This window comes from Antechinus flavipes, chromosome 1 (genome assembly GCF_016432865.1).
Source record: "Antechinus flavipes isolate AdamAnt ecotype Samford, QLD, Australia chromosome 1, AdamAnt_v2, whole genome shotgun sequence".
Classification (NCBI taxonomy): Eukaryota; Metazoa; Chordata; class Mammalia; order Dasyuromorphia; family Dasyuridae; genus Antechinus; species Antechinus flavipes.
In genome coordinates, this window is record NC_067398.1 from 98216221 (window position 1) to 98237430 (window position 21210).

Below are 21210 nucleotides of genomic sequence, written 5' to 3' on the forward strand. Positions count from 1 at the left end.
AATAATTCCATTACAGAAACTGTAGAAAAGGGAGCTAGACAACAGACTTCAAAAGGATTAAGGCTCTAGTGGATAGAATAATACATGTTACAGGTATAAGAAAGTATGGTTCTACATCTTGAAAACTGACAGGTTTATACTTGTTGCTTAAGATTAAAAAAAAAAAATCAAAACAAAATAATTTGGTAGAAACTTTTTTTATAAAATTCAAACTTTACAACATATCAAGGTTCATTTTCTGAATATTGTTTGGGTGGTAATAACTTAAAATAACCCAACCTTTGTACACAGTAGAAATAATTATAAGTTGCTTTTTTTCCTTATAATTACTGCAAATAAGATAAAATAGGATGAAACTGGGTTAAGACATAATGAACCTATACAAAGTTCATATAATCACCAACCTTTTACATATGTATGATGAGCTTCTCTTAAGGAGTAGAGTTGTTCCCAAATATCCAGGTGTAAAATGTAGCTTTTTTTATTTTTATAATGTTAACCTAGACAAGAGAAAATGAAGATTTGCACACATTTTTCCAAACTCAAGACAAGGACATTTCCACATACAAAAAAGGTGAAACAATGTGATGTTTTCAGAGTTGTTCTGAATTTTTCCCAAGCCTAAGGACTCCATAAATAAGTTTTAAAAAATTAAAACTGATGCTTCAAGCCAAAATTTCTGCATACTAATAATACTATTCTGATTGACCTTGTCAAACTGCCTACTATCTAGTGCAATGGTTCTCAAGGTATGGTCTAGAGAATCCTGGAGATTTCTGAAACCCTTTTAGAGGGTCTACAAATTCAAAAGTAGTTTTTATTTCCAATATGGTAAATGTCTATAAATATAATCCAGATTTTAAAAAACCGCTTTGGAGAGATCCTCAATAATTTTTAATAGGATAAAGATAATGAGAACTAGTGAGAGGGGGAAGCACAAAAAAGCCAAGAATAGATGAAACTTATACACAAAACCAGTAATTTACTCGTAATAAGAACATTAAAATTGGTAAAATGTGGTTTGCATTTGTTCAACATTGTGCTGTTTAATTAACTCCTCAATGAAGGTTTGTATTACATTTGATTCACTGGTATGAAGTGAATCAATCACTTGTATTAAGTGTACTGTTAACAAAATTTTTTAAATCTTAGCGAAAATCAAATGAAAAATGTTGATTGACACTGCTTCAAAGAAGTTCTGCCATTTACCTTCCAAATCAATAAAATAAGTGTTGAACAGCAAGGACAAAAAAAATCACTGAGGCACTAAAAGATTTTACAAGACTGGATTTGCATCCCCTTTCTCACCCTAACACCTCTTGCCCCTAAAGGTCTTTAACACATTTGAAACATATTTACCTTCACTTTCTCTTGAGCTCCAGTTCGGTGGGTCAAAGAAGTAATCTTAAGTGGGCTTAATTTTTATGACTTGAAACTTGAAAAGAATGACTATAGCAGAGATACAGGTTGCCTGGGACCACTATGTGGTTAGCTCAAAGAAAAAAAAGAAATGTAAAAGAGTAACAAAGACTATTCTGAGTTTCATATACCATACCCAAAGAATAAATAAAGTTAACAGCTAAATTGGGTTATAACCCAATTTTTCTTTTCAATTTTAATATTTCTGCCTAAGACACCTGAGGCATTCAAAAAGTGACATTTCTGAGGAGCATTGCAGTCATTCCAAACAACCATTCAACAAAACTACTTTTGTAGTATTTCTGTTTTGTCTTCAGTTAAAAGTTCCAGGATCAACATAAGGATAAGCAAGGAACTCTCCCAGTTTGTTGCCTTCAGAATCATAATGGAGCATCCGGAAACAAACATCACAGAAGAAACAAGGGTCCTCTGGTGCAAAGCAGTCATTGTTGGTTACCCATCTGTTTAAAAAAAAATTATATTAATGTTTCATGCCTTTCACTCGTGTAAAAAGAAGGAATAAAGAGTGGTGATAAGCCCTACCACATCGTTTTACTACCAAAATGTTTTGTTTTTCTGCTACTATGCTGAGGCAGCTCTGTGATATGGTGGACAAAGAAATGAGTCTTAAGACCTCAGCTCAAAGCCTTATCACATACAAAATATTAACTTTCATTTCCTCACCAACAAATAAGTAAACTGGAGAAAATTACAGTACCCACCTTCCAGGATTTTTGTGAGGATCAAATAAGATTTACTGTAAAGTGCTCTGCACATCTTTAAATACCATATAACTGCTGCTGTTAATATGTTGCTCTTTTAAGTTTGATTAGTGGCATTAGGCAAATTGCATCCTACACATTTAATCACAATTGATGCTTTTATACAATCAAAACTTGTGATAAATATATCCCATCAAACAAAAGTTTAAATATATAAAAGTTGAAATTTTTACATGTATATTTTACATGGCACCTTTATTCACTGTGAGGTAATTTTATGAGTGAATATGGCATCCCATCATGCACAGTTTATTGATTTGATTAGTTTGAAGGGGAAAAAGTGCCCCAACCAAAATAGAAGCATTCAATATTATATAGAAACTCTAATATGCTAATATGGGACCCAAACATCAATGGTTTAATGTTCCTTTTGTACTACAATAAGAAGCTGTAAAAGTCAGCCCGGACGTATGAGCTGGAAAACCCATAAAATTATAAAAAGACTTCTAACCTAGAATTTAAGTTTTATGTTAAATACTGAAAGCATGACTATTAATTAACTGAAGTTATATACTTACAAAGATTACCCAAATGTTTATTATTTTTAAAAGCTGTTCAGTCTGTGAAATCATGTGTATTAAACTTAATCTTTGTAAGTTTAACTACTTAAGAAATCTCATTCTAAAAACAAGCTACCATTGTGCATTCTATAGAGAACAGGGTACCTTCATGAGGAAGGATGCTCATTAATTGGGAAATGGGTGAATATGATGCACCATATATGATTGTGATACAGTGGTATTTTGCTGTATGGTAAATGATGAGGACTGGTTCCATATGTTATCCACTTCCAGAAAGAGAACTGACAAACTGAGTGCAATATATATTATATTTTGATATACTTTTCCTCACTTCGCTTTTTTTTTTTTTTTTTGGGGGGGGGAGGAGAAAGATTTGCACATATGACTAGCATGTAAATATGTTTAGCATGATTTCATATGTATAACTGATAACTGATATCACATTACTTGCCTTCTCAGTAGATGGAGGAAGCAGAAAAGGGAGAGATAATTTGGAATTCAAAAAATGAAAATCACAAAGACCATCAACATTTTAAAACCTCCACAAGCACTTCAAATGTGAGACAGCAAACATGAGGTCTAATGCCAGATACATCATTAACTTGCTATATATATATATACCACAATGTATAACTCTTAAAACTCTAGGTCTCAGCTTCATTTTCTGAAAAATTCTGGGGTTATTCCAATGAGCTAAGGTTTCTTTAAATTATAGAACTATAAGTTCTATTTTATCAATTTTACATCGATCTCTTCCTAAGATTTAAATGGAACTTTGCTTCCCTTTTTAAGACTTTCACCATCTCATTCATTCTGATTCTAATAGCTTTCCCACAGTAAACAAAGTACCCAAAGCATAACATGTTAAATACTCATTTATTTTCCATATACAAAGGGCATTCCATTTTCCCATATATGCTCAGAATGCTAATGTCCCCAGAAAAACCATTAATGTTAAAAATTAAAAAACATGAATTCAACAATAGGATCACTTACCTGGCTGTATACATTTTACAAACAAAACATTTCCTGGTCCACAACCAGTGCTTCTTGGTGAGTAGGGGATAAAGCGTCTTATCCAAGCAGTCATCATGATGTACAAGTCTTTTGCCATAAGGAAGAAAACATTAGGGCATTAAGAAGATACAGAAGTATTATACAGCATTCTTCACATTCTCATTTATTAGTACATTAATTACTACTAATTGGCATCAATATATCAGAGCTTCCCTGTCAGTTTAAAAGTTATTACAATAGCTCAATGTTTGCAAAAATTCAATTTGTATAAAACCTGAGTGCAGATTATGATTATGTTTTTAATAATTGGTAATTTATTGTAATTGGTTAAAAAATGAGAAAAATCTTTAAAGAAATAATTTTCAGAGCAAATATATTTAGTTTTGTTGTTTAGATAAACCATCCTTCTAATCATTTAGGTATACAACAGTTTACAAAACTTCTCTATCCATTATTCTTTCACCCTATATAACTAATCATTCGCCAAATGTTTCTACCTTCACAAATCTCTTAAATACAACTCCTTCCAATACAGCTGCTACTATCCTGGTTTACACTTCCTTCAAACTTGTGTATTCTTATTAAGGGAGTTTCCATTCTTCTAGCAATCAACTTTCACAATAACATTCTCAACACTTTTCTCTCTCACACCCTGAAAGAAAGAAGTTTTGGGTTTTGTTCCTTTCTCCCAATGTTTATCACTGATTTTGCATTTAAGTAAGTGCTTAATGTTTGCTGAATTGTTGAACTGAATCTCATCTAAATTCCTGCATCTCCTCTAATATCCCAGACATACCATTCTGTCACTGCTTAATTCTTTCTAAGGAAAGCGCTTTAACTTCAGTGAGGGAGATCATTAAAATTTTTTAAAAAACCATTATGTTAGCAATATATTCATTATATCAAGCCAATATATGCCTCTGTCAAACTTCTATCTTTTGGTCCTATTTCTGCAATATGGAACTATAATGATGTACCAAAAACTTTCCATATGAAAGTCTTTTGTGTATTTCTCATACGTTCAAAGTGATAACTGCAAAATCCCAAACCTCAAATAAAGCTACAATTAAATTCAATATGTCTTATTAATACAGGAAAATAAATAATATATTTTAGAAAGATTTGCAATAGTAACTGAAATACGTAAACCAAAATAGGTTATTAAAAGAGTATTTTAATTCCAATTTTAACATTCTTCAATTAAAAATAGCAGCCAACTTCTAAAGAGATTTAGTTCTAAGATTCAATTTTAACTTGATTGGTTACAAATCATACATTTTTGAGAAACATATAGTGATTTGTAATAACCAAATTCCCAGATCAATCAATTATTTTACTCACAGTGAAGCTAAATAACAGAACCAAAGGCCTCTTAACCATTTATAAATAAACTTCCACTAAAAAATGTGCACAAAATTTTAAGTGGAGATGCCAAAAATACATCTATTTTCCTCTGCTGACAGCTACAATGACACCTATCCCTTGACAACTCTTAGAGTGACTTCCTCCCATACAACAATCAGCTAGGTCAAGTGGAAAAAAGAGTACTCAGGCAGCAAAGGCAGAGAGCAACAGGAACAGAGGCTGGGGAAGGTGAGGAGATATGGCAACCTTAGCGGTCAGGCCACTTAAATTGTTCCCAGTGGCCCTGATGAGCTTAGGCAGGAATAGAGCTAAAATTTCCAGCTTCTCTGACTCCCAAAGAAGGTTTTAAGAAGCTCTGAGGCAAAAGGTTGCATCTTTCAGAACAATTTCAAATAGTGCTAAATTGGAACAAGGAAGCAACAGTGGAGGTAAGTAGCTAGGGTTTTGTATATATAGATATTGTAATTCCAAATATTAGTAAAAAGAGTTCCTCTACTTGTGCCATTGGTGATTGACAGCTAAATGAAACCTATAACTAATTTCTAAGACTCATCTTTAGTGACTATAATACTTCCAATTAAATTTTATTTTTACCAGAAATGTTAAAAATTTTGGTTTTTTTTCTCTTTCACCATCTGGTAAAAATATTAACTAATAATCTGAATATGAAAGGGGAAAAAAAAGGCAAAACCACAAAATGCATAATTATCCCTAATAACTACTTCTGATGAGAATTTAGATTTGCTATCAATGAAACAGAAGACAGAAAATGAAGAAATCCCAAGTGTTTATAAAATTCTGGTCATTGAATTGAAATAAAATTTTTTGTTCTGTTTTGAGTAGCCTGTAATGACATTAGTTTTTTTTTTTTTTCCATATTCTAATGTCCATTATGTTCAAAATAGAGAAAGGAAATGAAAGGAAGAAAAGGATAAATTAAAATATCTACATACCTTATATCTGTGATGATGACAACATGCTCACAGTCTCCCTGGTGACAATACAAGTAAGGAAAACCTAATTTAATGTAGAGGTCATTGAAAGTAAAATCTTCCATTTTAACAGACTGGAACTTGCCATATCCTCGATCATGGGATTCTGACCACTCAATAATTGTTCTGAAAAAAACAAAAACAAAAACTTGAGTATATATGATCAACCATGCTACCCAAGAAACTTAAACAGGCAGAAGATATCTGACTGGGGAATTATAATGAGCTACAACCAACACCACCCAAAACTTGGGTTAACTTGGAAAATTGTTAATTTTATACGGAAGTCATTGTAGTTAAGACATGATGAGACTTCAATAATCTTGTCTTTCTTTTACTCCCTATAATTGGTATGAAGATAATTTCGAAACACAAGTATGTAGAATTCTGACTGAATTAGTTAATAGATTACCAATACATTATTTATATAATTTCAATTAGTATCTATAACAAAGTAATAATGATAGCTAACATTTATATAGCACTTTAAGATTTGCCCTTTGCAAAAATCTCTTTATCCTTACAACTCTGGAATGCAGAGACTTTCATTATCCCAATTTTATACATACAGCAACTAAGGCAGAGAGAGGTTAAGTGACATATTCAGCTAGTAAGTATTTGAGGAAAAATTTGATCTTGGTTCTTTCTGACTCCTGGTCCAGTATTCTATCTACTGTGCCACCTAGCTGTCAAGTTATAATTAAGCAGTATCACAACATGCTTTAGGAAACCTCTGATTCCCCTCCCCCCTCTCGCTTCCTTTCCTCCCTATCACTCCTTCCCTTGCCTCTCAGTTGTTAATGACCTTCCTCTGCTCACTTGTACTTCATCATGTATTATATGTGTACATATTATATCCTCCATAAAACTCTAGTTAGAATTTATTCAAAGGCAGAGAATGAATTCTTACCATCTTTCCCCAAAATACCCAGGACAATATTCTGCACTATAGGCAATTAAAAGATTTGTAGAATTTAATTTAAAAAATTACATATAGTTTCTTGCCCAGACTAAATGCAAAAGAATCAAGTCAATTCATTTTACTGTCTTATGACAAAGTACAGCTTGGTGATCTGTTTTAATGGTATAGAAATTTAATGTCTGTCCCCAAATACATATTCTCTACCTTATTTTTGGTTTGATAAATGTTTATGATTAGCTCAGTAGTCTGATCACAGAATTTTCAAAAAGTTAAAACGTTTTAAATATCTTAGGTAATCAAAATAATTCTTGTACAAAAGTCTTAGATTCAAAGCTATTATTTATACTGCTTCTCCTTTTAGAACTGGAAAAAAATAGATTTTATGAAAATTACCTGCTCAAATCTCTACATTCAGGGTATCTTCTATCATTGTAAAATGTTCCTTCAAAATAAAAGAAAGCTGACTTGTAAAGATCCTATAAGAAAGGATATAAGGGAATTAAGGTCGGGGAGAGGAGAAAGTGCCATTAATGATTATACAAAAAAATCATGTACTATTGTTTCCATTATTAAACTTTACCAAAATGTTAGCTACTAGTATGGTTTTTAAATTATATAAAACTGATTTTACAGGAACTCAATAAATAAGCAAGATTCTACCATTTTCAGTTTAATTTACTATGCTGTCATTTTACTGTCACATTGCAATTTTAATTTGTGTTTATGCTTATATTCAAAAAAGTTTCATGAAAAGAAAACTTTCCCTTAAAACCAGCAAACTAAATTTCTTCTTCATTTTTATAATATATGCAACACTTTTTTTTTTAAAAAATTTAATTTTATTTAATAATAACTTTGTATTGACAGAATCCATGCCAGGATAATTTTTACACAACGTTATCCCTTGCAATCACTTATGTTTCGTTTTTTCCCCTCCCTCTCTCCTCCCCCCCCCCCCAAGATGGCAAGCAGTCCTATATATGTTAAATATGTTGCAGTATATCCTAGATACAATACATATTGCAACACACTTTTAATGGTAAGATACTTAAATGGAAAACCTAAACCTTTCCATACTAACAATCTTTTCTTTCTTGTGAAAGCCAGCATGAAGTCTCAGATATCTTTTGCAGCTGTTTATCTTTAGCATAGTTGTAAGAATAATATCCTATTGCATTTGTACAATGCTCATTAAGGTTTTTAAAGTACTTTCATAAATATAATTTAATTGCAACTGAAATTTAGTGATGAAAGAACTAGGGTTAGTCAAATGACTTGTCCCAAGATCTCAGTTAGTGGTACATTTAATATCAACATCCAGGTCTCCTGATACTTGAATCCATATGGCTTTTACTACACAATGATAAACTGGAAAATAACTCTTAACTATCTGTATCTAATCCTGGGAGCTCATCCCAATAAATCCCCTTATTTGATTATAAAGATTCATATGACTTATACACCAACCACAATGTTTTAAAGGATAAAATAAAGAAATTCTACAAAGAACATGACAAGATTCTCTAAATCAGGTTGGTGTGTATTTGTTAATGTCAGAGCAAAGAGAGTCAAAGGAAATAAAGAAAAAAGCAATAAAGGTTGAAAAATAGAACTCAATATAAAAAAATGGAGCTTTATACCTATGTATCACGAATACTTTTTCTTTAAAGAGTCCAAATTGGAAATGGAGTGGATGACCATCATATCATTGAATATGAATATAATGGAATATCATTTTTCTATAAGAAGTGATGAGCAGCTTTTCTTATAAACAACATATCAGATTTTGGCTTTGAATCCAGTCTGCTATCCACTTATGTTTTATGGAAAAGTTCATTCCATTCAATGAGCAGCTTTTCAACAATGAGGTGATTCAGCCCAATTCTAGTAGACTTATGATGGAGAGAGCCACCTATAGTCAGGGACAGGACTATGGGGACTGCATATAAATCACTACATAGTATTTTCATTTTGTTGTTGTTTGTTTGTTATTTTCTTCCTTTTTGATCTTATTTTTCTTGTGCAGCACGATGGATGTAGAAATATGTTTAGAAGAGTTGCACATGTTTACCCTGTAGTGGATTGCTTGCCATCTAGGGAAGGGAGAGGTGAGGAAAAAAAAATATGGAATATAAGGTTTTGCAAGAGTAAGTGTTGGAAATTATCTTTGCATGTATTTTGAAAAATAAACAGCTAGATTAAAAATAAATAATAGGTTGATTTCAGAAAATCCAGGACTTTACATGAACTGATGCTGAGTAAAGAAAGCAGAATCAAGAGAACACTGTTCAAAGATATAGCAAGATTATGTGATGATCAACTGTGAAGGACTTAGCTCTTCTGCTATCTTGTGATGTAAGATAATTCCAAAAGACTTGGGATGGAAAATGCCATCTGCATTCAGAGAAAGAACTATAGAGACTAAATGTAGATGGAAGCATAATATTTTCATCTTTTTTTTGGTTTGTTTTCTCTTGTAGTTTTCTCCCTTTTAGTCTAATTTTTTTTATGCAATATGACTAATTTGGAAATATATTTAAAAGGATTGCACATGTATAACTATTATATTCCTTGTTGTCTTGAGGAGGGAGGAGGGAAGGAGAAAAAAATGTGGAACACAAAATCTTACACAAACGAATGCTTTACATGTACTTGAAAAAATAAAATTCTATTGAGAAGAAAAAAATCCACATTGGGAGAATGTGAGGGAAAAGGAGAGGAAACATGAGAGATGAGAAATGAAATTGACTTTACAATTCTTGCCTGATATGGCCTAGTATGCATATATTTAGACATCTTTAAAGATAAATATCTTGATACCTGGAATCTGCAACTTACTTAGATTAGAACAATTTGTCCACATTAAGATATGTTCTTCAACACTTATCTTCCCCCCCATCCAAATTATTACCATTTCAAAGGCACAGATTATATAGTAATCAGATGGAGGTTGCACAGTCAACTCACTTATACTTTTTAATTTGTACACAGATTTTCTTTTTATGTACTTAAAAAAAAGTAATGAATGTACAATTCAATGTCCATAAATAATATGGGGGAAAAAAAATCTGGATTTTTTCCTATTCCGAGAGTCACTGCAAACATTTATTAAAATGATCTGTTAAAAATCACTATATCCTAACACTAATTATAAGATGCTTTCTAAACTTCTAGAATGTCCTACATTAAACATTCTTTCACCCCCCCTCCCCCCCCAAAAAAAGAACATATATAGGATTTTTCCCCTCTTTCTTAATTTATCATTGGAAACAGGCCTAATGGTAATATGGCTGGATCAAAGAGTAGAAGTACTCTAGTGGTTCTTTGGGCATGGTTCCAGATCATTCTCCAGAATGGTGGGTCAGTTCACAGGTTCACCCATTGGTGTCCTAGTTTTTCCTACAGCCCCTTCAACATTTGTACTTTCCCTTTCATTTTGGCCAATCTGATGGGTATGAAGTGATATCTCAGAGTTGTTTTAATTTGCATTTTGCTAATCAATGATGACATGGAATATTTTTCATATGACTATAGGCTTTTAATTTCTTCACCTGCAAATTGCATATTCATGTCCTTTGGTCATTTGTCAGTTGGGGAATGACTTGGATTCTTGTGGATTTGATAGATTTCTTTATATAGTTGGGATATGAAATCTTTACCTGAGATACTATCAATAAATTCCCCTACCCCAATTAAAAAGAATGCAAAGGTGCTGAAGCACCAAACATCACTAAAAATGAAACTGATATTAAACATTTTTTCAGTTATCAAGTGGATATTTTTCTCTTTCACACTGAATTTCTCTCCCTTCTCTAAAAAACAGAAACCCAAAAGCAAAATCTTTGGCTATATATGAGTATATTCATGCAAAACAAAGCCCTATATTGGTCCTGTCCAAAACGTGTACTTTCTCCTGCATAACATAGTCTATCACTTCTCTTTCAAGAAGTGAAAAACTTTTCTCATCATCTATTCTCCAAAGAAGTATGAAAACTGATTCCTCTAAGCAGGAAAAAAAATAAAGGTTAAAAAGGAAATGATTCTGATAATCACTATTTTTTCCCCAAGAACACTATTTAGTCTATGTAAACAATGGTATGAGAAGTGAACTGTAGTGAAGTATGATAAGTGAACAATAGTATGAGAACTGAACTGTACACCAAGGTCAAGGTCAAGTTAGAGTATAATTTCATTTACAAAACACTGAAGAAAGAAGGATCTATGAATAGTATCCTTATGAAAAACAGAGGGGAATAAGTCTTGATTTTTAAACCCTAACATAAAATCCAGCTTAGCCTTATCATCTCAAGAGTATTTAGAGAAAAAAATTGGAAGAAAAACAAAATGTGTAAATGCACCAGACCATAAGCATTTCTGGAGTAATACACTACAATTACAATTAATAATGAGACTCAACAATTGGAATTTTGTGTGTTTGTGTAAATATTATTTTTTCAATTACAGTTTTCAACATTCTTTTTTTATTCTTATAACTTTTTATCAACAGAACATATGCTTGGGTAATTTTTTACATCATTATCCCTTGTACTCACTTCTGTACCGACTTTTCCCTTCCCTCCTTCCACCCCGTCCCCTAGATGGCAGGCAGTCTTATACATCAATATTCATTTTTTAAGAGTTTTGAGTTTTAAATTTTTCTCCCTTCCTCAACACAACAAGCAATCAGGAATAAATTATACAAGTGCAATCACAGAAACATATTTCTATATTAAGTCATGTTGTGAAAGAAAAAAAAAACAGAACAAAAGGGAAAAACTAGAGAAAAATTTTATGTCTACAATTACTTTAAATGAAAATTTTCTATCTCTTGCTGCTGGACTTTGTGGGTAACATATTGAAATGCTAATGATTTACATGGGTTCATTTTATATCCTGCAATTTTGCCAGTTGTTGTTTCAACTAGTGGTTTTTTTTTTATTGATTTTCTAGATTCTCCAAGTATACCATCTTATCATTTATAAAGAATGACAGTTGTTTCCTCACTGCCTATTCCAATTACTTCAATTTCTTTTTCTTGTCAGTGCTTGACTTGTCAGTCAAGTATAATATTGAAAAATAGTAATAATGGACAATCTTTGTGTGACCTCTGTTGTTAGTGGAAAGGCTTCTAGCTTATCTCCATTATAGATAATGCTTACTGATAGTTTCAGTTTCAGTATCAGATTTTAAGGAAATCTCTATTTATTTTGAAGAAATTAAATTAATTTTGTAACAGTTTATAATTGATTCTATTCTATAATTGATTGTTTTATGTGTTATTGGCCCATTTTTAAAAAATGATTTCTCAAGCCACATTTCTGTCTGTGTCAGTTTTGCTAATCATTATTCTATTCCTGTTTCCAAGAAATTTGTTATCCTTAAAGGATACAGACGGATATCAGGAAATTGGTGCACTCTCTAAACTTGCAGATGGACTAAACCAAAGAACATTTCTTAGTCACATGAATGAGCTCAGCTTCCCAAATTAGTTAAATGAAAATTTGTTCTCCCATACCTTCAGATCCTGAAAGTTGCATGACATCTTTTTTGCTATCTTTCATGTCTTATGAGGTAACCTGGTACATTTCCACAAGATATACTGTCCATCAATTCCAATAAATTCGAGATGGAAAATACCATATGCATCCAAAGAGAACTATGGAGACTAATACAGATCAAAACATGTATCTTCCCCCTTTTTTGGGGTTTTCTTTCCTGTGGTTTTCCTCTTTTGTTCTGATTTTTTTCTTTCACAATATGACTAATATGGAAATATGCTTAAAATGATCGTAATGTATAACCTATATCAGATTGCTTGCTGCCTTAGGGAGGGGTAAAGGAGAAAAACTTTGGCACTCAAAATCTTACAAAAATGAATATAGATTATTTTTAGAGGTTTTCTGCTAGCTAAGCATAATTTAGTCTGCCTTATAGCCCCAAGGCCATGCTATGTCTTATTGGTATCTTCCCCCTCCTTAAATATGAGTTCAGCTACAGAAGTAAGCTCTCTTGTCTTTTTTCTTGTTAATTACTAAAACTACTTTCCCTGCTAAAACAATCAATCAAAAAACCCTTTAAGGTTTAGCCTGTTCTTAGCAATATAATGAAATCTTTGCCTCTTGGGGGGAAAAAAAAACACAAAAATTTTGAAAACCATCTTTACATATAAATGAAACAAATATATACTATTAATCTTTTAAAAAAAATTTATATATACACACACACACATATACACATACACACACACACACACACACACACACACACACATACACATACTGTCCATTTTTGCTTGTCTTTGTACAATTAAGGAGTCTTATCTTTTTCTTAGGAGCTGGAAATTCTATGGTTCACTATCAATGACCTCAGGATGCAGATGGATCTCATAAATCAATCAAACATTATTGATGCTAGCCCTTTCTTCTTTACATAACTAATCATGTTGTTCCTACCACCATGATGCTGAATATCTTTAATCATTAGCATGGTCTTCCCCACCTACCAAACTCTGTACTCCTCAAACTATAATAAATCCCAATTCAGGATCTTTGGTCATTGAGAGAGACTACTGAACTACTTTACTGGTTACTACCAATTGCTCTAAGCCTAAGAAATTGATCATGCTTGAACCATTGTCTCCTTGTTCACCTTAATTTTCAAATGCAGTTTTTAATAGGAATGAAAGCTATATTTGTAAAAAGCTTTTCCTGCATCTAGTGAGACTGTATGATTTTTGTTGACCATATCATACTGAATTAATCCCACATTTCTGGTATAAATCATATCTGGTCATAGCATATAATTGTTGAGATATATTGTTGGACTCTCCTTGCTAGTATTTTTGATACCAGCAATTTGGTTTTCTTTTTTTTAAAAATCAAATTAATCAATGATTTATCTATTTTATTGGTCCCTTTTTTCCCGAACATAAAACCAGCTGCCGGTTGTATTAGTTTAATTTTCATCTTGGAATTTCTCTGGGCATTTAAAATTTGTTCTTTTTCTACATTTTTAAACTTCATGCCCAATTTTTTAATCTGTTTTTTCTCTTATTTTAATGAAGTAAATGTTTAGTTATAAATTTTCTCTGAAGTACTTCTTTGGCTGCTTTGCACAAATTTTCTTATACTGTCTCATGGTTTTCATTCTCTTTAATGGAATTATTTATTGTTTTTATGATTTGTTCTTTAATTCTCTCACTCTTTAGGATTAGATTATTTAGTATCCAATTAAATTTTAAATTTTCCCCTCAGCTCTTTATTAAATGTAATTATTATGGTCTGAAAAGGACACATTTAATATTTTTTCCCCTCTCTATTTGTTTGTAAGCTTTTTAAGTCTTAATAAATGGCCAAATTTTTGTGAAGATGTACACCTGAAAAAAAAGTATATTCTTTTCTATTTTTTTCCATACATCCATCATATGTAATTTTTCTAAAATCCTATTCATCTGAATTTGTTTTTCTTATTTATTTTGTGATTAGATTTATGTTAGTTCTGAGGAGGAAAGCTGAGTCCCCAACTAATACAGTTTTACTGTCTATTTCCTCTTGTAACTCTAAGTACTTTTCCCTTAAGAATTTGGATGCTATCCAGAAAGAAAACTATAGAGATTGAATGTGGATCAAGGCATAATATTTTCACCTTTTTCCCCTTCCCATTGCTGGTTTGCTTCTTGTGTTTTTTCTTTGTTGTGGTTTTTTCTCCTTTTAATCTGATTTTTTTTGTACAGCATATCAAAAATAGAAATATAGTCAGAAGAAGTGCACGTTTAACTTATATCAGATTGATTGTCTTAGGGAGAAGGAAAGAGATGGAGAAAAATCTGGAACATAAAGTTTTGCAAAGATGAATGCTGAAAACTATCTTTGCATGTATTTGGAAAACTAAAATACTATTTAAAGTAATTTAAATATTTAATTTTAAATATTTTAAAAATACTAATTTGGATGCTATGCAATATGGTCTGAATATATTTAATATTGATATTACTTCATTGTCTATGGTACCTTTTGGCAAGATGTGGTTTCCCTGCTTCTCTCTTTTAATTAGAACTAGTGTTGCTTCTGTTTTGTTTAAGACCATGATTGCTATCCCTGCCTTTTTAAAAATTTCAGCTAAAACATAATAATAGATTATGCTTCAGCCTTCTATTTTAACTCCATATGTGTCCTTCTATTTCAAGTATATTTCTTATAAACAATATTTTTGGATCCTAGTTTCTAATCCATTGTGCTATCCAATTCTCTTTTGTGAGTAAATTCATCCCATTCATGTTAAAAAATAATTACTGTTGGCAGCCCTTTTCTTAGTGACCAGAAACTGGAAATTGAATGCCCACCAATTGGAGAATAGCCGAATAAATTGTGGTATATGAATGTTATGGAATATTATTGTTCTATACAAAATGACTAGCGAGATGATTTCAGAAAGGCTTATGACCAGGTCCCCTGTTCTCTTGTAGCTGTGCTCCTCTCTGCTTTGGAACTCTGAGAATGACATTTATTTTCCCCTGGTAGCTACAAGTACTAGTGCTTCTATTGATTCTCGAACTGCAACCAAGGTCCCAATACTCTTCTCCATCCTCTATTCTCTCTATCTTTATACTTTTATTCTACTATAGCTTTAAATGCTAGTGCTCCTAAGTAGGTTGGTTAGTATGGAACTTAATATATTGATTTAGATAACATTTATATTGGTACAATCTTCCCATGAGGAATTACTATCTCTCTAATTATTTAGATTATAACACATAGATGAATTTAAAGTATACTAAATTAATCAGTATATAGCTTCTTCTCAGTCAAACAATACAGACATATTTAGCTGTGCTCATAATAGAATAAGGAGAGAACTGACTAGATTACATTTAGTAAACTACACAGCACTTTTAACAATTTTAGCTGACCTACAATATAAAAAATCTATGTTTTTAATATTAGTATTCTTCTGGTGATACTCTATGGCTATGAATTAGGGAACACTACAATCTCCCAAAAAAACCCAAAATCTCAGGTGATCTAAAGGGAAATAAAGAGATATCAGTAGGATACAGCATATTAACCAATGATGATTTGTCCATAAGTGATAGCATAAAAGATGTCATGTAGGAGATCAATAGTTAGAAAATTTACTAATTTCTTACATAGACTGATGCTAAGTGATAGGAGCAGAACTAGGAGACCATTATACATGGCAACAGCAAGATTATACGATGATCGGTGGGGATGGACATGGCTTTCAACAATAATGAAACAATTTAGGCCAGTTTTAATGGTCTTTTGATGAAGAAAGCCATGTCAGAGAGACACCCAGAGAGAGGGCAGTGGGAACTGAATATGAGCCACAACATTGTATTTTCACTCTTTTTGTTGTTTGCTTGCATCCTCATTTTTTTTTTCTTGATCTGATTTTTCTTGTGCTTTATAATATTTGTGGAAATATGTATAAAAGAACTGCACATGTTTAACATATATTGGATTATTTGCTGTCTAGGGGAGAGAGAAAAATTTGGCACACAAGGTTTTGTAAGAGTAAGTATTGAAAACGATGTTTGTATTTTGAAAATAAAAAGTTTTAATTTAAAAAGAAAAAGAAAATTAAGTCATTCACATGAGAGTAAGGAATGAAAGATAGAATTCAAATGCTATACTTTTACCAGTGATAGTTTGTTTTCCCTTTAAAAATTTTTTTTAAATGCTGTTTTATTTTTCCAAATACATGCAAAGATAATTTTCAACATTCACCTTCATAAAACATTGTTTCAAATTTATCTCCTTCTCCTTCCCCCTCCCCAAGACAGCAAGCAATTGATATAGGTTAAACATGTGCAATTCTAAAGATATTACCATATTCATCATCTGAATAATAACAAAAAAAACAGATCAAAAGGGGAAAAAACATGAGAAAGAAAAAAAAAAAACAAGCAAACAATGATGACAACAAAAGGTGAAAATATTATGTTTTGATGCACATTTAGTCTTCACAGTTTTCTTTCTGGATGTAGGTGGTACTTTCCCTTACAAGGTCTATTGGAACTGCCTTAAAGAACTTTATCGTCGAAAAGAGCCAAGACTACAGTGATCCTTTTTTTTCTAAGTCCAAGACTGCTAGCACATTGGGTAAATGCTCAATGGATAAAATTAACATCAGCTAAGAGGGGTGTGAATGGGTCATGAGCTGTATTACTGTAAGGTGTGAGTATTCATGGATCTCATGAAGTACTTCTGCTCCCATCTCTGTTACAAGATCTTCTTTCTAGCTAATAGTGATCTAAGCAAAGAATAAAATAAAACTGAAGAGTTTTAATAATTTTGGATATAGTAACAAAAAGGGACAGTTAGCCTATGGCTATCTAGTTGGCTACCTAAATACTTCAAAAAATTTGTGATTTAACCGATAGGAGCAATCTTCCAGGAGCAAGAGGTATTAACTACTCCAAGACCAAGCAAAATAATTCTATGAGCTATTGCAGTTAAAACAGTTTTAATGGAAAGGGCTTACTGTCTAGTGGTAACCTCTCCCATAACTTAACTAGCCTACTCCTTGGATTTTAAAACTACATCCCATGCCTTTCCAACTTGGTAGGACTTACTTTACCTATTGCTGTTCTGATATATTCTCAAACTCAAGGCTACTCCACATGAGGGTGAAGAATTAGATATAAAGGCATTAAATATAAAAATTGGTGAAATGTTCTCTTTAGTCATTTCAATAAATTTAGTAAGAGCTAAGTAAACTCTTTAGTTTAGCAGAAACTTTCCCTCCCAAATTACAACTTCTATCCAAAGTTTGATACTTTCTGTATCAAAGACATATAAAACAGGAATAATCTTCTCACTAGTGAACTTTGCAATTTTCAATGATAAGCAACAAATTGTTCCTTCTTATTTCCTCTCTAATGTATATTTACCATGAAGTTATACATCTGGACCTATTGCTATTAGTATAGCAGTGTATATATTGATATGATCAATGAGTATCTTCTGTAACATACTAACACTAACAGTTCCAATTGACTAGCTGTAAAGTATTTCCTGAGATCATTTGAAACAAACAGGATATTAACACAATATTGATAATGTAGTTAAAAATTAATTTGATAGGGAAGGGATTAATGAGAAGAGAGAAATACCAATCGATGAAATATGGTTGTCTTTTTTTTTTAAACATTGAGCATTAGCTAAACATTAAAAGCAGTAGGCTAGAAGAATATATAAGATTGTCCTTAGAGTTCATAATCTATCACAGTAATTAAAACAGGAATATAAATAATTTTAAATCATCTGAGAAGTACACAAAAGACATACAAATTATTATGAACAATTCCAGGTCAGGCTTCATGGAGGTGTCCCTAAGCTGTCAGTGAAAAATAAGAATGCTCTCTATGCTTCAGTCTCCTCATCTGTAAAAAGTGTTGGTTCTCTTTAGCACTAAGATCCTATTATTTCCAAGTTTGGTCAAAGCATATTCATGTAGTAATAGAAAGGGAGTGAGATCATAAACTGTATAAGCTAGATGAATAGAGATAACCTTCTTCACAGATATACTAGATAAGAAACTAGAAGTTAAAAAAAACAGTTATAAGGCTACTTCAGTAGGAGAGTGAACAGTAAAAAAGGCAATAATGGGAACAGAAAGGCAAATATATTCATGATACAGATTGTGGAGGTAACTGATTATAACCTGCAACTGTTGGAATCCAACTGACTGGAAATGGAGAGTAAAAAAGACAATCCAGAGAAGACTATGGGATTAAAAAGTCATTCCTTTACAGTTTTAACTTATGTTCTTCATAGTAACAGAAATATCTCACATTTATAGAATGGTTCATGTTTTTCCAAGTATTTAAATATACATTACCAAGATGAAAGTGACAGGGTAGCATTGTAAAGAGAGCAGAGAACCCAGGTTCAAATTTCAGCTCTGAAGCTCACTCTCTTTGTGATCATGGGTAAGTTATTTACCCTATTCTTTTCAAGTTCCTCATCTGTTAAATACAAGGCTTGATGAGAGCCTCAGATCTCTTCTCTCTAGATCTATGACTATGACACCCAAATATGATAAAGTTGGGTGACCAGACATGACATGTATTAATATCTCAATTTGGGGATGAGGAAATTGAAGATCCAAAAGTTTAAGTGACTTTCCAGAGATCACATGGATAATGTGGGTAAGTGGCAGAGTTAGACTGGTCTTCTGATCCATAAATTGGTGCAGTATCTCTAGGTCAAAGAAAGTATCATATACACTCTTTCACCTCTAGAGACAAGTAATAGCAAACACAACTCATTTCTTTTATTTTACTGATGGTTTCAAAATTTTGCTCACTGTTCAAGAGTTGAATGAATTTTTGTATTCCATGACATGTGCATTTTCCATGAAACACTCAAGCTGAAAGCCTGTCCACATAGGGCATTTGATGAAAGATTTGTCTAACATTATAAATCACAACTGTATATGTACTTCTTATATTAATTGCCTAGTTTTTGTGAAAAATCACCTTACCTTGCTGGTGTGCTCAGGTGCCTGGTCAGGTGTGCTGCTGAACTCTCCTCCAATCTGAAGGTCACTGGCACAGCAAAATGAATCTCTGAGTTCTGTGAGCTTTTGACTGCCCAACACCAGTAGGGTTTGATAGGGTTTACGTTCTTTATGCTACAAATGAAATAGCAAGACAAAAGTCACATCAAAAGAGAAAATCTGTTTGTATCAGGATGAGGGGTGTCTCTTTGAAAGCATATTACTCTGGAAGCAATGTTGCATTCAAAATTAAGGAGAGATCCATGTACAAACCCCATTTCCAAATCTTAAAAAGTGATGCTGACAAATAAGTGAGTTACCTTACATAAGACACTTAACCTCTTTAAACCTCTGTTTTCTCTTTGTAGAATAAAGTTCAATAACCCTAAAATATATGAGATTAAAAAAAAAATCATGTGGGTAGTATTTTTCATCTCAATATTGCCTATCCATTTTAAATGGATGTTTTTTACATCCATTTTTATATGCTTTTTTACATTTACTACTATTTTTTACATGCTTTTTGCATTTATTACATCATTTTGTCCTTAAAACACCGCTGAGATAGGTATAACAGATAATAATAATATCATTATTATTACTTAATGTAATATTGAGGAAAATACAATCATTTTTATACATTTTAAGTATACATTTTATACATTTAATGTGTGTGTGTGTGTGTGTGTGTGTGTGTGTGTGTGTGTATAGTTCTCTCTTTTTTTAAACCAGAAGAATTTTTAAAACTAGGACATTTATTACTTAGTGACAGAAAAGCCTCTGCAAGAAGTAGATCCAGGTTAAAATTCCAATTAATGTAATTCAGCTTTTGTTTTATTAGACACAAAGATGTACTGTAGTGGAAAAGTACACTTCAGAGCAGAAGAAATGTGCCCCAAACCTAGTTTTGCTACTTTAGTAAGTGGATGGCATTGTTTCATGTGTCAGGGTCTCATTTTCCTCATCTTTAAAATAAAGGGACCAGATGACCTTTAAGGTCTAATCCAGTTCTAACATTTTGTGAAAATTATGTGTAGAAATTAGATACGAATATTAATTTAATAAGGCTGGCTTCCCAACAAGGAGGTTCTTCCTGAAAAATTCAAAACCTTTCATTTTGGGGCAGCTAGTTGGTGCAGTGGATAGAGCACGCACCAGTCCTGAAGTCAGGAGGACTTCTGGCCTCAGACACTTAATACTTTCTAGCTGTGTTACTCTGGGCAAATCACTTCACCCCAAATGTCTTAGCAAAACAACAACAAAAACAACCTTTCAATTCAATTCAATAAGGACTTATAACTCTTTGAGCTCATATGGATTTTCAAATCCCAAGACAGCATTTTAAACTCTAAATAATATGTGGTACTATTATTTCTAGATCCTGTAGAATGGGAAAGAAAAATAAAGGAATTTCAGCTTTTCCAATTGTCTATAGGACATGTGAAACTAGATTTCTCAGAGACATTTCAAAGACAAATGTCTAAAACAAAACTCATCTTTCCCCCTCAATGTTGCCTAAACTTTCTGCAGAGGGCAGCACCTCTAGTCTCTCAGGTTTGTAACTTTCATATAATCTTTCATTCCTAGCTTCCCCCTTCACAACAAATCAGTTACCAAATCTTGCCATTTTTATGTCCATATCTCTTCTACCTACCCTTTCTCGATTCTTA

General features: G+C 32.2%; 1 protein-coding gene across 2 annotated transcripts in view; it reads right to left on the bottom strand.

Annotated features, from left to right (window-relative positions):
- Positions 1 to 181: 181 nt before the first annotated feature.
- SNAPC3 (small nuclear RNA activating complex polypeptide 3) overlaps positions 182 to 21210 on the bottom strand; it is a 28274-nt gene continuing 7245 nt past the window's right edge. Inside the window, exons 5-10 of one of the 2 annotated variants that reach the window (XR_007952171.1) lie at positions 19526 to 19675; positions 7412 to 7494; positions 6058 to 6222; positions 3719 to 3826; positions 1360 to 1880; positions 182 to 500 (exon numbers count right to left, since the gene is read on the bottom strand). Coding sequence is in view for 1 of the 2 variants with exons in the window: in XM_051987284.1 (XP_051843244.1) it covers positions 1733 to 1880; positions 3719 to 3826; positions 6058 to 6222; positions 7412 to 7494; positions 19526 to 19675 (654 nt within the window). In the remaining variant the exon portion in view is untranslated. Of the gene's footprint in view, positions 1881 to 3718; positions 3827 to 6057; positions 6223 to 7411; positions 7495 to 19525; positions 19676 to 21210 lie in introns of both variants that reach the window. The other variant, XM_051987284.1, reaches the window with a different exon arrangement.